This window comes from Salmo trutta, chromosome 33 (genome assembly GCF_901001165.1).
Source record: "Salmo trutta chromosome 33, fSalTru1.1, whole genome shotgun sequence".
Classification (NCBI taxonomy): Eukaryota; Metazoa; Chordata; class Actinopteri; order Salmoniformes; family Salmonidae; genus Salmo; species Salmo trutta.
This window is the reverse complement of record NC_042989.1, coordinates 17,131,915-17,148,870: the sequence shown is the minus strand read 5'-3', so window position 1 is coordinate 17,148,870 and position 16,956 is coordinate 17,131,915. Positions and strand designations below refer to the sequence as shown.

Below are 16,956 nucleotides of genomic sequence, written 5' to 3'. Positions count from 1 at the left end.
CACCTCCAATTGACACAAATGATGTCAATTAGCCTATCAGAAGCTTCTAAAGCCATGACATAATTTTCTGGAATTTTCCAAGCTGTTTAAAGGCACAGTCAACTTCGTGTATGTATGCGATATAGTGAATTATAAGTGAAATAATCTGTCTGTAAACAATTGTTGGAAAAATTACTTGTGTCATGCACAAAGTAGATGTCCTAACCGATTTGCCAAAACTCTAGTTTGTTAACAAGACATGTGTGGAGTGGTTGAAAAACTAGTTTTAATGACTCCAACCTAAGTGTATGTTAACTTCCGACTTCAACTGTATATACTGTATTTTATGCCATCTATTGCATCTTGCCTATGTTGCTCGGTCATCGCTCATCCATATATTTATATGTACGTATTCTTATTCCATCCCTTTAGATTAGTATGTATTAGGAAGTTGTTGTGGAATTTTTAGATAACTTGTTAGATATTACTGCACTGTCGGAACTAGAAGTACAAGCATTTCACAACATCAGCTAACCATGTGTATGTGACAAATAAAATGTGATTTGATTTGATTTATTAATGTCAAAATAACATGCAAAACAGGCAACCCCCCCACTTTTTTTTGTTAAAAAGGTGGGGCCCTGAATGGCGGGTCGCCACTGTTGATTTGTAACTGGGTATATGACCTCTGTCTTTTAACCTGTCATTGCACTGTTCCTGTTATAATACAGTTTATGAGCAGGCGATCACACTGTTGTGTATGTGTTCCTGTATCTAGCTTCTAAGGAAGGAGACTGAGGGGTGTGACTCAGAATGGGACGGTCTGATCCACACTCTCTCCATCCTCAGGGACATGATCAGTCCTACAGCCACCTTCCTCATGTCAGAGCAACTGGATAGAGAGAGAACCAGGTCAGTGTAAACTACAGTACACACAAACACGCATATACACATGCACACGCAAATACACACACACTGAGTGGTCTTTTCGTGGTCTTTCAAGGTGGAATAAGGTGAATCGTGAGCTGGAGAATCACCTGAATAGAACTCAGACACTGCTCCAGATCTGGGGGGCTTATGCCCGTCTCTCTGTACCTTTCTCCCAACGTCTGCAAACACTGAGGGGTGATGTCACAGCTCTGATGAACCAGCCACCTGGTCAGGACAACACTACACAACTGGTTACAGCCCAGATACAGGCCGTCCATGTAAGTGGGATATTGTGAACGCTACATGGTAGAGGGAATATGCAGATAGTTAATGAGTCGTATGAGAGTATAGATCAGACTGATCCTGAATCAGTTCTTGTGAGAACTTTGTCATCCTCGCTGCTGTATTTCTCCCATTGCCCCTGTCCCAGAGCCTGCAGGAGAGAACAGACAGTTTACAGACCAACCTGGAGGGGGTGCTAGAGGCCTCTAAGGAACTCAGTGGACGAGTGGAACCCTCGTCTGCCGTCTTCATCCAATCAGAGAGCCGTATGCTGACCCGTGGTGTCCTACATCTGAGCCAGTCACTGGCCGATAAGCTTGGGCATCTCCAGGTACTGTGTGGTGATATATGCCTTATTGTTTTATAGCTACTTGTATGACATTACTAGTTTAATTATGTTATGTATGCCTTTATGCCTGATCCCTGACCATGTTATTCATGTGTTTATCTGTGTGCAGGAAGCGCATGATCAGCTCCAGGAGTTTGAGAGTGTCTTGGCATCCCTTGAGAAACACCTTGAGGACTGGGAGGGGAGACTGAAAAGTGTAACCGTGCCTCCACAAATGTATATATCCAAGGTAGGCCAACACAAAACAGACCTTGTGCTAAAGTCAGACCTCTGTATTGAATACTGTATATCCAGAGACTGACTGTGGATCCATGTGTTCCAGATGGGTCTGCTGGAGCTGAGTGGCTTCTCTCCTGACCTGGACATACTGAATGAGCTGAGCTACAGGCTGACCCTCAGTGACCCTGCCACCCACAGACTACAGAGCCTCAACTGGAGCTGGGCTCAGGCCTCGGCCCGCGCTGTGGAGACCTACAGGTCAGTACAGTAGAAGTGTTTTACTGTCAGAGTGGAAACGTGAGAGACACTAACAGACAGAGTCTATGCCCTACTATTACACTAGAAAACAGTATGGCAGGTTTAATGTGTGTCTTGTTTGTGTGTCAGTGAGTTGCAGACAGAGTCACTGAGGCAACAGAGTTTTCAGGAGAAGTGTGAGAACTGGATGGACTTCCTACAGACGATGGAGGACAGCCTAGCAGTAGACCTGGCCAGCACCTACAGCGGCCTGAGAGAGCAGCTACGCACACACCAGGTGACAAACACACATACGCTCGCACGCTTACATCACACACATACGCACATACACACGCACACACGGACTCTTGCACGCACGCACTTACGCACACACACACACAAAAATACAGCCACTATCAGTATCTATCTACACTAACTAGGCCAGTGAATATGACAGTAATATTGTGATTCTGGTGTCTCAGAGGTTCCAGTTAGAGATGTCTATCGGTCATCAGATCCTGCACTCTGTCATCAATGATTCTCTACGTCTGCTGCAGAGGGGAGACGTGGAGGATAGGTGAGGACAGGACAGAAATTCTCTGCTCACATGATCAATTTTATTTTTTTATTTTTTTTATTTCACCTTTATTTAACCAGGTAGGCAAGTTGAGAACAAGTTCTCATTTACAATTGCGACCTGGCAATCAATGTTAGAGTCTTTGTAAGAACTGTTGCACCATTGATGTTTATCCACCTCTATTAACGGGCGTCGTGGTCCTTTGACCATCAGCTGGCGATTAGTTACACGTTTTTGATCATTATCAATCATTGTCATTGATTTGAGCTTTCTGAGTTACTCTTATAGTTGTATTCATTTGTATGTTGTTACCGTTCTCTGTCCCCCAGGAGCGACTTCATCCTGAAGCTGGCCCAGCTGAGGGAGCACTGGCAGGGGGCTGTTCAGAGGGCAGCTCAGAGGAGCTCCCTGGTGGAGGGGCTAGTCAAACACTGGCACCTCTACAGCCGCAGCCTCAGGAAGCTCCAGAGGTTCATAGCAGATGCCCAGGCCCTCCTGCCCCCCACAGGGCCAGCCCACTGCAGCCTGCAGCAGCTCCGAAGCTCCCTCTACGACATAAAGGTAAGAGGTTAGAGATTGATACAGCCAAGGGGAAGGGCAAGGGTTCATAAATGACAGTGCACTCCTTCTGTCTTCTGTGGACTGTAGCACACGGAGCTGCTTTTCCAGAGGTACCAGTGCAGCTACATCCACACTCTGGAGATGGGCCGTCAGCTCTTCTCCATGGGGGACGAACAGACTCAGGCACAGCTGCAGACCGAGCTGGCTACCCTGCAGGAGGACTGGGAGAACCTGCAAGGACTGCTGGAAAAGAGAAAGGACATAACAAACGCTATCATTCAGGTGCTCCTCTTGCCCCTCAGTCAGTGGGAGACAGCAGCTTGGGGAAGATCAATCAGCTGACCTATAGGAAGATCATTATCTGTTGATCACAGTTTTGTGAAATAACATGTTTTAAGTGTATTTGATTATAAAATTATTGATTGAAATGATAGGTCAGAGTTAAGAGGATACCTTCGAATTGAATAGAATTGAGTAAAGTTCTGTCAGAGGCATAGGTTTACAATATAACGAAAGATCTTAGCTTTGCCTTGAAATGTCTGATGTAAAACAGGCATTCTCTACAGTCAGAGGTCTACTTTTAGAAATGCCTTATTATATTTCACCTCCTGCCCCCTTACTGTGGTTACATTTCACCTTAAATGCCCATTCTAGCCCTACTGTTACATGCAGTCCATTTCCTCCCTCATTGGGCTCAAAGCAGTTTTGGGCCTGAAACACACAGATCAGCCCACTGACCTACAGTACATTCCTGGATCTTCTCTATAACAACGATCCACTCATCCAGTAGTCTGGCTTAGTCTAGCACTGATCTGGGTTTCTGGCAGTGTGGGATACTGACCGATTGACTGAGTTGATTACTGGTCAACTTTTTGTCAGAGGGAGTGCCCTAGTCAGCTTTCAGACTTGATAAATCATTCAGTCATGAGAAGGCTCTTTGACCCACAGCACGCAGTAGTTTTAAGGCTCTTTATGACAGCTTGTGGTTCATGGAGGAAATATTTTACCATTGAGTAGGCCTGTAAAAGTGATTCGTCCCTTATCAGAGTGAGTGATCCTAGAAACAGATCCCCATATACACTACCGGTCAAAAGTATTAGAACACCTACTCATTCAAGGGTTTTTCTTTATTTTTTACTATTTTCTACATTGTAGAATAATAGTGAAGACATCAAAACTATGAAATAACACATATGCAATCATGTAGTAACCACAGCGAGGCAGGCAGGGAGGAGGCAGGCAGGCAGGCAGGCAGGCAGGGAGGAGGCAGGCAGGCAGGCAGGGATGAGGCAGGCAAGGACGAGGCAGGCAGGGACGAAGCAGGCAGGCCTGGAGGAGGCAAGCATGCAGGCAGGGAGGAGGCAGGCAGGCCAGGAGGCAGCTTAGTGTAAGCCTGTCTGGGTATTAGAGCACTTGAACCCCTCTGGTCCCTGAGCTGTCAGGAGCACTAAGGTGGACATGGAGACCAGAGTCTCTCCAACTGAGTAAACCTGCTTGTTTTTGGCCCTGCTGTTCCTCGGGCATTACCTAGAGATACTCTACGAAGGGCTGAGGCATGAGATATGTTGATGTTTCACTGACCTGAATTGGCACACCTGGCCTCTCCTTCTGTGGGAGGTCTCATGTGTCTGTTCTTGGAAACCTTAACCCGCTCTCCCCTTTCGTCTGCTGTTTGGCCAAGTCTTTCGTTGCTTTGATAAAATCCAATGACAGAATATGTTAATCCAATCCTCAGGCAATAGATAACAAATAATGAGGGAAGTAAAAGACAAAGGAGGTGATTGTACTGACACCAATAGATTACATAAATTCCCTTTTCATCTACCCTGACAATGGAGGCACTAAAAATAATTTTCAGTGCTAAAACAGAAATGCTCCTCTTAACTTCTACTAACCTTCTCAACTACTCCTTCAACTAGAGTATATCTACATCTATTTACATGACTACCTTTCTACTCTCAGAACTGGGAGCGCTGCGAGGCCAGACTATCCGATAGCATGCAGCAGCTGGACACCATGCAGACCGGACTGAAGCAGTCGATCCCAGAACATGACAATGAGCTCCGAGTTACAGAGAAACTCACTAAGGTAAGTGGCAAACACAGTTGTTTCCAAATGTCTCGACCCTTTCACCCAGTGTGTGAATACATAGGGCAGAATGGAGTAGGACAAAAGTTAGGAACAAAAGAGTCCTTTTGGTGTTCATGTGGTAATTTGTTTTGTGTTATCAAAGTTTATTGTGTGCACTGTGCAGTAGAAGCTGATGAGACTTCAGTCCTTAGACTGGGAAGCCATTAGTTGGCCCACTGAAGCACATCTAAAACAGATAAAGTATCAGTCAGAACCCAAGAGCAGAGCCAAGTTGGTAGCATGTTTGGCTTATCAATCCCTTGTGGCCCATCATGGGTTTATCCCCTCCCCCCTCCTGTCCTGGTCTGGTGCGGCCCTTAATCCTCTCCTGGGGCGGGGAGAAAAAGAGAGAGAGGCAGAGCAGAGAGAAGGGGCAGGACAGAGAGAGAGAGAGAGAGAGGGCGCGTGGCGTGGACTGGAGCGGAGGGGGTCTGACGGGACAGTTTGTTGGTGCTGTGTTATGGTATGCAGGAGGCTGAGAACTCACTGGATGACTGGGCTGAGAGCCTGACTGAGCTTGCCACCATGAAGACGGACCTGTCCCAGTACATCATTGCTGACGACGTGCTGCTACTCCAGGAGCAGGTGGAGCACCTCCACTGTCAATGGGAGGAACTCTGCCTCAAGGTAGGGGACATGGCTGGCTGGGGCTGGGGAGACGGCTGGGCTCTGGGTAGACAGCCTGCAGGCTCAAGGCTCACTAGGCTGAGTGTGTTTAGTGTGTAGGCAGTAGCCAAACAGTCCCTGTGTGTGTATGTTTGTGTTGGGACAGCAGCTGCCGTAGTGACATATATAGAAAAGGTTGGTTGGCATGAATGTCCAGATAACAAAATACACAAACTCAATTTCTTAATCCAATCAGTAGTTGTTTTGCAAGGGAAACAAGCTGTCATCTGACTCTGATTTGATTACTCTTTTGATTTGTTTTATATAAATATTACCCAGTTGGTAGTGGTACACTTCAAGAACTTTAAAAATGTCAAATTTTCTGAAATATTATTGTATAATTGTTTTATTATGTTATGGTCAACCATAGAAAACCAAGTTTGGTGGATATGTGCTGGAGCCTGAGCTTTTGGGTTAGTTTCTGGAGTAGAGACCTACAGGTTTGAGGGTTTGGGGGAGATGGCTGTGTGGGAATGGGGGGCCAGATGGTGATGAAGAAATTAGTTTAGACTTCAGGAAGCAGGCCCTTTGTATTGGAAATCAGCCTGTCGTCAGGCTAAGGCCGTTGCTATGGCTATTCTAAGGCTTTCACTTCAACCGGGTGAGTAAAAAAAAAACGGATTCACTGTTTTCAGGCTTAAATGACAAAATGAGTACAGTTTTACTGATGGAACTTGTGATTTGATTTCAAGGGGAGTGTTTACTCCTGTGCCTGGTGCTCATCCCAAAATCTGTCACATGGGAACACGATGCAGCAGTCAGCTGAAGGGTGTTGCTTACACGTCTCCTAATGTTCCTCCACACCATCCACCATGTCTCTCTCTGAGTTGTGTACCCATCAGACTGACTCTGTTAGACTCACACTCAGTCTGGCAAGTGGCAGAAAATTAACATGAAGTCTTTGGGAAGGTGTTTTTATTAGTGGAAGTGAATGTAGATCAAGAGAAGACATATTTTGCATTTGTTTTTGATAAATGGTGAATAAGCACATGATGTTCATAGCAGATGGAGTCCATCTTACCTTTCACTTTCTTGGCCTAACTTTGGGTTAACTCTTTCTGTGCTGCTGTGGCAACTCTGCCTGAGTACAAGATACACTATATATACAAAAGTATGTGGACACCCCTTTAAATTAGTGGATTCGGCTATTTCAGCTACACCCGTTGCTGACAGGTTTATAAAATCGAGCACACAGCCATGCAATCTCCATAGACAAACATTGGCAGTAGATTGGCCTTACTGAAGAGCTCAGTGACTTTCAACGTGGCACCGTCATAGGATGTTCGTCACATTTCTGCCCTGCTAGATCAACTGTAAGTCCTGTTATTGTGAAGTGGAAATGTCTAGGAGCAGCAACTGCTCAGCCGCGAAGTGGTAGGCCACACAAGCTCAGAATGGGACCGCCGAGTGCTAAAACGCGTAGAGCGTAAAAATCATCTGTCCTCGGTTACAACACTCACTACTGAGTTCCAAACTGCCTCTGGAAGCAACGTCAGCACAATAACTGTTCGACGGGAGCTTCATGAAATGGGTTTCCATGGCCGAGCACAGAAGCCTAAGATCACCATGCTCAATGTCAAGCATTGGCTAGAGTGGTGTAAAGCGCGCCGCCATTGGACTCTGGAGCAGTGGAAATGCGTTCTCTGGAGCGATGAATCACGCTTCTCCATCTGGCAGTCCGACGGACTAATCTTGGTTTGGCAGATGCCAGGAGAATGCTACCTACCTCAATGCATAGTGCCAACTGTAAAGTTTGGTGGAGGAGGAGTAATGGTTTGGGGCTGTTTTTCATGGTTCGTGCTAGGCCCCTTAGTTCCAGTGAAGGGAAATCTTAACAATGACATTCTAGACGATTCTGTGCTTCCAACTTTGTGGCAACGGTTTGGGAAAGGCATTTTCCTGTTTCAACATGACAATGTCCCCTTGCACAAAGCGACGTCCATACAGAAATGGTTTGTCGAGATCGGTATGGAAGAACTTGACTGGCCTTCACAGAGTTCTGACCTCAACCCCATAGAACACCTTTGGGATGAATTGGAACGCCGACTGCGAGCCAGGCCTAATCGCCCAACATCAGTGCCTGACCTCACTAATGCTATTGTGGCTGAATGGAAGCAAGTCCCCGCAGCAATGTTCCAACATCTAGTGGAAAGCCTTCCCAGAAGAGTGGAGGCTGTTATAGCGGGCAAGGGGGACCAACTCCATATTAATGCCCATGATTTTGGAATGAGATGTTCGACGAGCAGGTGTCCACATACTTTTGGTCATGTAGTGTAGAGGATATTGGTTTCTTTTATCTGTGAGTATAGGACCACACCTGCCTGTTAATTGGGTGGTGAAGTGAGGTGGCATTGTCGTGAAGTACTCATAATCACGGCAGCCGTTAATAGTGTGAACCTGTTTCTCATGCGCCACAACAAATCCTTCTCTCTCGTGTCACACAGAGTAGTACGAACAGACTTCATTTTGCCATGCAATGAGGTACAGTTCTACTCAAGTCCTGCTTGAAGAGAAATCATACCTGTCTGTGTGAATGCTCCACATCTTTGTGTCATCATTATTTATCATTACATCATTACTAACTTGAAGGAAACTTTGGTGAAGCAATTGAACTGGTTTCCCTGACATTCCCTTGGCAATCTTACTGTCACTGTTATTTAGTTTGGAGAAACCCTTGCAGAATCCATGCCCACCTAACTCACAATTTAACCATATAGTAGATATGATAACAGTTATCTATGGTATATTGACCATCTATTATTGCCCATTAAGCCTATATTGTCCATATTCTGTGTTTCCTTTAAGGTCTCCCTACGTAAACAGGAGATAGCAGACCGTCTCAACGCCTGGATCATCTTTAATGAGAAAAACAAGGAGCTTTGTGAATGGCTGACGCAGATGGAAAACAAAGTGGCACACAATGCCGACATCAGCATCGAGGAGATGGTGGAGAAGCTGAAGAAGGTAGGGGGGGGCTGTACCATGCTGCTTGGCCCACGAGGGGGGTCCTGAGTCTCTGTGATTCGAATATAATCAAAACAGTTTGAACAGTTTCACTCCCTTTGGTGTATAGCTTAGTCAGAGTTATCTAAATCAAGTTTAGGTCAAAATGATGAAAACTTTAAAGTTGAATTGGATTATTAGAACAATAAACCGGCCTGGCGCTGTGGAACGTAAACAGTGATTCATTTATCTATTGTCATTTAGATTAGATTTAACCAACAGCCAGAGTTCAACGGTCAGACTTTTAAACATATCCAGACTGGTTTCTGTCACTCCACTGATTGGCTCCCCCTCAACAGCCGATCAAAGTCCACCGTATGAAAGTAGGGAAGTAAACAGAGAAAGTAGCTCTCTACAAGTAGCCCATGCTAGCAGACAGCAGTTAGAGTGGTGGAGAATGTTCTGTGTTCTGAAGGAGGAGACCGAGAGAAGGAGGGAGGGATGCAAAGTTTTCAATGCGCTGTGAATTACCCTGCCAGTGAATGGAACGACAGCTGTTTTAATCTCAGCAGCAGGGCCACTTGGAGGGAGGTGGATGTCACACTTTGTTGACTGGACAATATTGGACTTTTTAAAACGTTGATATCATAATGCATGCTATTGGGGGAAATGTCCTCCTATAGAATACCATCATTCACAAAACCTTTCGACCCACTCTCACATACCCTCTCCCTCTCATGCAAACATTAATTTGACACAACACGTGCACTCATTCAGATACTCATTCCCATTCTGTGTGACTCCCAGGACTGTATGGAGGAGATCAACCTCTTCAGTGAGAATAAAACCCACCTGAAGCTGCTTGGAGAGCAGCTCATCACCGCTAGCAACAAGACCAAGGAGACCGAGGTCAACGACAAGCTGAAGGACATCAACGACCGCTGGCAGCACCTGTTTGATCACATAGAGACCAGGTAGGACCACAGTTGGACCTTTACAACTCTCTGACCACAATATTAGCTTGGTTAGGGCATATCGAGTACATAGTATATCACTCTTGCAAATGGACTGATTTCTCTTTGTCATTCAAAACAAGACAGAGGATGTATTACAGCAACGCATCATTGTAAGACCGTGGTCCCACGCCGTCAGAACTGGTTCTACCACTAGGGTTAGGTGAGGACAGGCCAGGGTAGAACAGCTGCTGCTGCTGCAATGTTCCAAGCTTTGAGATTATAACAGGGAAAGCTTCAGAGAGCCATCACAGGGATATAGTTATTAATCCAGAAACATTAATCCCAATCCAACACAGAGTGGAATGAAGAGAACTGCTGAAATACCTTTACACAGGCTTACCTCTTATGTGTCATCATACAGCATGATGCAATTATTGATGGACATGCGTGTCTCGGAAAGCAGTAAACACATGATCCATTTAGAGGAATATCAAGACGGATATATAGAATACCATAGGACTAATGAGATTGAAAACAATATGTTTTAATCTAATGCATCAGGGAGGACTGGTGTATTATGAGACTATGATGCTATTCCAAGTGTCTTCTTGTAACGATTCACCTTGCGTCTGATGAACACTAGGCTTGTCAGTGTGTTGTCTGCAGTGTGCAGAGGGTTAAAACTGTGTCATCCTTAATGTGTTTTCTTTTTCCACTAACAAGATTTATTTCTGAGATGGCAATCATTAGGTGAAGTGTTTCGAACTCTGGTCACTGATGTGGCCTTGTTTTCTCTTGGCATCATCGGTATAATGATGTCTGCAGTCTTCTCTGCTGCGGCCTGTTTACAAGCCTCTGCTAGAATATTTTTTAGAGGCTTTTGAGTCATTCTCATCATCCAAGCTTTTTGCATTGCATGTTAGTTAGTAGCATTCATTCAATTGCTATTCATTATTGAGGGTAGCATATAGTTCACTGGCATTAGATCTCCAGAGAGAAGTAGGTTATTCAATCTAACATTCTGGCGTCATTGCTGTTGTTCACAGGCAGGCACTACTATAGCCTATACTATCCCCCCACCCCCAAGTGGATAATTGGAAACTCAGAGGCCCCACTTGTCAGAGAGAGCCAGCTGACCTGCTCTTAAGTGGAATGTTTTTACTCTGGCCACAGGGGCCAGATATACAGAGTCACTGCGAAGGGGAGGAAGGGGGATGACTTATCCTCCATGAGAATGAGGGATTTAGCTGGGCCATATGGTGGCTGTTCTTGGCTCTCTCTAACATGGTGTCCAGCTGCCTTGTCTTTCTCTCACTAACAGGAGTCTGCCTGCATAGCAACAACAGCAAGAGGGAAGAGTTTCTATATGAGTGATATTCTGGACTTGTCTATGGACATGTGGACCAAGGGACCGAGTGAGGGTTCTCTCTATGAATGACAGGGAGCCTAAAGTTTGAGGTCTTTAGGATTGCGGGTAGATATAGGCTGGAATAACACAGAGAATGGACGGCAGTCTGCTCAGCCCAATAACACACTGCCCTTTAAGCCAACCTTGCATAGATGTCTTATCCAGTTAATGAGCTAGTTAGTCCATTCTGTCACTTAGTACTGGTCCATGTGGCTCTATGCAAAGGAATGTGTGGACCCCTAGTTTAGCCTACATATTCTGCCGCTATTCCAGAGACATGGTGTAAAAGTTGGGATGAAATGATTCCGTCTTAGAGCGCATGAGGACAGGATTTGGGCCTCAGTCTCCATGGTCGTTTTGTAGCTGTAACCCCCTGTAAGCAGATAAACGTGAGGAATGTCTGCCTGTTGCACTTGAACAAGCTGCTTAACGCGATGTGGAAACCATTTAGCCTGTTGCTATGTCTCTGCCCTGAGTTTCCTCTCACGACATGTACATGGCAGTGTGTATGGCAGTCAGCCAACGGTTACAGTGATATATTCTTGTGAGTGCTCCACTCACTCTGCTTAGGTTCAAGAGAAAAATATCAAGTTTGTTCTGTGAGCATAAACTCTTAATTTCTGGTACAAACATGCTCAATTACCTTCTAGTTTTATCAAAGGAGTTTCCCCATAATAAGGCTTTAATTTCACCACAACAAGAGGGGAAGGCTACAATTGGCTTTGTGTGTCGTATAGACTAGAGCACTAAGGCTACAATTGGCTTTGTGTGTTGGGGGGAAAAGTTAGAGGGCTACAATTGGTTTTAGATCAGTAGGTAAGTGAGAGAGAGGGAGGTGAAAGAGAGATACAGGGTAATAAGAGAGAGAGAGAGATAAAGAGGGAGGGGAGATGACGGGATAGCCCCGGGCCCTCAATTAGCCTCCTCACGACCCGTTCAGCCAGGACGTCCTGTCAACTCCACTTCCCATCATCTCCGGTCATCCCATGATGCACTATAATCCTGTGTACAGGTGGTACACAACCTTCCCTCACCAAGACCAGAGCATGCCATCATTGCAATAGCATACATGTGTATAGCATTTCACAATTTCAATCAAAGTCTAATCCTAAAGTCTTCAATGATGCCTACACTGTAGATCTATTGCATTATTAAGCAATGAGTGGTCTTAACTCTGCTATGTGTTGCTCATCGACCTCTAAAGGTGATTTGAGTCATCCTTCATTTTATCATGCTTACAACAGGAAGTGTTGTAACTGAGTTGATTTGGAAGTTGGCAGTTCATGTTGGCCTATCATAGGGTCCTGAAATGTGTCACCTATTTGGATGAGTGCTTATTACAGAAAGGGGACATTTCAGAGTGGTGATGAGTGAGGACCGTGCCTCAGCCTGTGCCTGGGCGGACCCAGTGCAGTGTGATATGGAAGATTAGTGAAAGTTGACTTGGTGAAGATTAGATGCGCTGACACTGGCTCAGGCTCACCGGTCGCCTTTGTCCCCCAAAACAAACTGGGTGCTCCGTCACCCTGTCCAGCAGCTGCCGTCTGCTGACACAAGGCATTGTGTCATCCGTAGGGCCCGTAGCCCCAGCTTCCCCTACCCAAGGCCCCCAAGGCCCCCGCACTCACTATTGTCTGAGCTAGGGGCGTGTGAGGCAGATGTTTTGTTGAAACAACCCCCTCTACGCCAGGAGTCAGCTCAGTGCTCACAAATCGACTTCCTTTGTTTACCAAGTCTAAAGAAACAGGGATTTGAGTTATATCTCTGTTTTTCTTTGCTGTAAGTACAGAATTCAGCATGTTTTATTCAATATTTGAGTACGGCTGTTAAAAAAGCACTTCTTTGGCCATTCGTCTCCCCTTTATGGTTGAAGTTCCTGTAGCCATGGCGATGCAGTATAACTCAAAGAACTTCGGCATCAGGTTGCCAGCTCAGTTGCCATGGTGATTGGTTGAGTTCAGACAAGGGGGTGCAAAATAGAGTTGTCTGTCTGAGGGTGTGTGTCAGGGGTTGGGGGGTTGGGGGGTTGTGTGTGTGTGTGTGTGTGTGTGTGTGTGTGTGTGTGTGTGGAGAAGGGAGTAGTCTGATGATAATAATGGGTATTGAGTCATAGATTGGATTGCTGTTCAGCAATCATATTATATTGAACCATAGCAAGTTTCTTAGCATAACAGATTCATGAGCTGTCATAAAGGTGACAGCATGCAACATGCTCAGACAGTGGGTAACTAAAGTGAACCTTTTCAAGACTTTTGTGGGAGACACAGTTACACAGTAACATACTTAACATGCCACAGGGATTTGTCTCTTATCTTATTACAAAGTGAATGTAAGACTTAATGTTGTATTGGATTCCTCCGTGACAGAGACATCTGTCTTATGACAGATGAAGGGCTTACCCTGCCTTTTCTATGTAAATTGGTGTCACTAGATATTTCAAGAGTTGCTGGGTATTGCTTTATGCTGTTCTTTGTATGGTGTCTTTAATTGCTTGGGTGAATGACAGATATACTGTAGGTGCGAGTTAAGCAGTGTTTCCTGGCAGGCAGCACTGCGTCTCTGGTCTTGCCCTTGTTGACAGTTCGGTCGACTGCAGCCCAAGATGCCCACCTGTCAGTGTGGTGGCAGTAACAGTAATAGTAACGGTAACAAAAACATTAACATTAACAGTAACAGTAGTAGTAACAGTAACAGTAGTAGTAACAGTAACAGTAGTAGTAACAGTAACAGAAAAGTAACAGTAGTAGTAACAGTAACAGTAGTAGTAACAGTTACAGTAGTAGTAACAGTAGTAGTAGTAGTAACAGTAGTAGTAACAGTAGTAGTAACAGTAACAGAAACAGTAACAGTAACAGTAGTAACAGTAATAGTAGTAGTAGTAGTAACAGTAACAGTAGTAGTAACAGTAACAGTAGTAACAGTAGTAGTAACAGTAACAGTAGTAGTAACAGTAACAGTAACAGTAGTAACAGTAGTAGTAGTAACAGTAACAGTAACAGTAGTAACAGTAGTAACAGCAGTAACAGTAGTAGTAACAGTAGTAGTAACAGAAACAGTAGTAGTAGTAACAGTAACAGTAGTAGTAACGGTAACAGTAGTAGTAATAGTAACAGTAGTAACAGTAGTAGTAACAGCAACAGTAGTAGTAGTAACAGTGACAGTAGTAACAGTAACAGTAGTAGTAGTAACAGTGACAGTAGTAACAGTAACAGTAGTAGTAACAGTAACAGTAGTAGTGGTAGTAGTAACATTAGTAGTAGTAGTAGTAACAGTGGTAACAGTAGCAGTAGTAACAGTAGTAACAGTAGTAGTGGTAGTAACAGTAACAGGAGTAGTGGTAACAATAACAGTAGTAGTAGTAACAGTAACAGTAGTAGTAGTAACAGTAACAGTAGTAGTAGTAGTAACAGTAACAGTAGTAGTAACAGAAACAGTAGCATTAACAGTAGTAACAGTAGTAGTAACAGTAGTAGTAGTAACAGTAACCGTAGTAGTAGTAGTAGTAACAACAGTAACAGTAGTAGTAACAGTAGTAGTAACAGTAACAGAAACAAAAATAGTAACAGTAGTAACAGTAGTAGTAGTAGTAGTAACAGTAACAGTAGTAGTAACGGTAACAGTAGTAGTAGTAGTAGAAGTAGTAACAGTAGTAGTAACAGCAACAGTTGTAGTAGTAGCAACAGTAGTAGTAGTAGTAGTAACAGTAGTAGTAACAGCAACAGTAGTAGTAGTAGTAACAGTAACAGTAGTAACAGTAACAGTAGTAGTAACAGTAACAGTAGTAGTAGTAACAGTAGTAGTAGTAGTAGTAACAGTAACAGTAGTAGTAGTAACAGTAACAGTAGTTACAGTAACAGTAGTAGTAACAGTAACAGTAGTAGTAGTAACAGTAACAGTAGTAGTAGTAGTAACAGTAGCAACAGTAACAGTAGCAGTAGTAACAGTAGTAGTGGTAGTAACAGTAACAGTAGTAACAGTAACAGTAGTAGTAGTAACAGTAACAGTAGTAACAGTAACAGTAGTAGTAGTAACAGTAACAGTAGTAGTAGTAACAGTAGTAGTAGTAGTAGTAACAGTAACAGTAGTAGTAGTAACAGTAACAGTAGTTACAGTAACAGTAGTAGTAACAGTAACAGTAGTAGTAGTAACAGTAACAGTAGTAGTAGTAGTAACAGTAGCAACAGTAACAGTAGCAGTAGTAACAGTAGTAGTGGTAGTAACAGTAACAGTAGTAACAGTAACAGTAGTAGTAGTAACAGTAACAGTAGTAACAGTAACAGTAGTAGTAGTAACAGTAACAGTAGTAGTAGTAACAGTAGTAGCAGTGACAGTAAAAGTAGTAACAGTAACAGTAGTAGCAGTAACAGTAGTAACAGTAACAGTAGTAGTAGTGTGTGTGTGTGTGTGTGTGTGTGTGTGTGTGTGTGTGTGTGTGTGTGTGTGTGTGTGTGTGATATGTAAGTACATTTCCCTGTGTCTGTGCATATTGCTGAGGAGAGGCGCTGGTCTAGTCTGGTCCAGCGTGGCTGAGGCTGAGGGAGGGGGAGGGGACAGGCTGACTGCGGAGAGTATGAGGCAGGCAGAGCGGGGGGAAGCGCTTGCTAACGGGTGAACCGCCGTGGAGTAGCCTCCTCACTAGCCCAGCCGTAAGTACCTTTCTCTCCCTAATCCCCCAGCCCTCACGCTCCTACACACAGCAAGCATGGGACTCAATAGGTGGCTGTGTTAAAGAGGAGTGGAAAAGGGTGTTGTGTTGTGTCTGTGTGAGAGTGAGAGAGAGAGAGGGAGGGAGAGATGGAGAGCAAGAATGAGGGGGGATGGGCTGTGCTTTGTCAGTGCATGCAAGTAGCAGCCACAGCCGCAGCTTTTGCCATTCAGACTCAGCGTGATGGCTAACACAAGCCTGGCTCATTGTGTATTTTTGCATGGTGTCAGTGTATGTTTATTTGCCATTCATGTTCAGACAGAGTTGTCCGTAGCTCCAGTCTGTCTCAGTATGGTGCATGCTATTCCTTCAGTCTCTCCTCCACTACCAGGCATCATCCTCAGGTACACAGAACCTTAATCCACCCCAGCCTGCAGCAGTATTCTCGGGATGCCTCAGTGATGAACACAATTACTCAGCCAAAAACAGCCACATAACACTATATGTCTGTCTTTCTTCCTCTCTTTCTCTCTCTCTCTCTGTTGCTCTTTCTCAGCAGATCAGTTTAGAATTGGAGTCTGTACCCTGTCTATGCGGGTGGAATGACAACAGTTATGAGCAAGCCTGATAGCAGCATGTTTCTGGTTTTTCTCTTGTGTTGCATCAGATCTCTGGTTTGCTAGTCAGGTTACAAGCACCGGTCGGGCACCTTGCATTACAATGGTGGTGTCTCATAGCTGAGGGAGTAAGTGGATATCTCTCTGGACCGTATAGTGAAGAGTCCAGCTAGTGGTCAAGCTGTGTAGTAGACATGCACAGGTTTGTTTATGGGAGATTCCAGTGGAATGCTCACTGGCGGGTCACATGACAGTGGAATGCTCTTCATGCACTGTGTCACCTCCTGCAGAGGAATGCACTGATTTAGGTCATTGACCAGTGAGTGGAAATGGAATCGCAGTGTAGTGCTCTACATTTTTGGCAGACGTCATTTAGAGGACCGTGCTGATATAGGTCATGCTCTAATGTAGGGATGGGCAACTGGCGGTCCCCCTTTTGTAGGCCTAGATTCTACAA

At 44.7% G+C, this 16,956-nt stretch overlaps 1 protein-coding gene across 4 annotated transcripts in view; it reads left to right on the top strand.

Moving 5' to 3' along the window:
• The window catches only part of syne2b (spectrin repeat containing, nuclear envelope 2b), a 142,167-nt gene that overhangs the window by 111,060 nt on the left and 14,151 nt on the right, over positions 1–16,956 (top strand). For all 4 annotated transcript variants that reach the window (XM_029730043.1, XM_029730040.1, XM_029730039.1 and 1 more), the window contains 13 exons: positions 758–891; positions 983–1,187; positions 1,340–1,522; positions 1,650–1,769; positions 1,863–2,017; positions 2,147–2,294; positions 2,479–2,573; positions 2,903–3,134; positions 3,222–3,416; positions 5,097–5,222; positions 5,736–5,891; positions 8,736–8,894; positions 9,681–9,847. In XM_029730043.1, the coding sequence (XP_029585903.1) occupies positions 758–891; positions 983–1,187; positions 1,340–1,522; positions 1,650–1,769; positions 1,863–2,017; positions 2,147–2,294; positions 2,479–2,573; positions 2,903–3,134; positions 3,222–3,416; positions 5,097–5,222; positions 5,736–5,891; positions 8,736–8,894; positions 9,681–9,847 (2,075 nt within the window). The remainder of the gene's footprint in view (positions 1–757; positions 892–982; positions 1,188–1,339; positions 1,523–1,649; positions 1,770–1,862; positions 2,018–2,146; positions 2,295–2,478; positions 2,574–2,902; positions 3,135–3,221; positions 3,417–5,096; positions 5,223–5,735; positions 5,892–8,735; positions 8,895–9,680; positions 9,848–16,956) is intronic.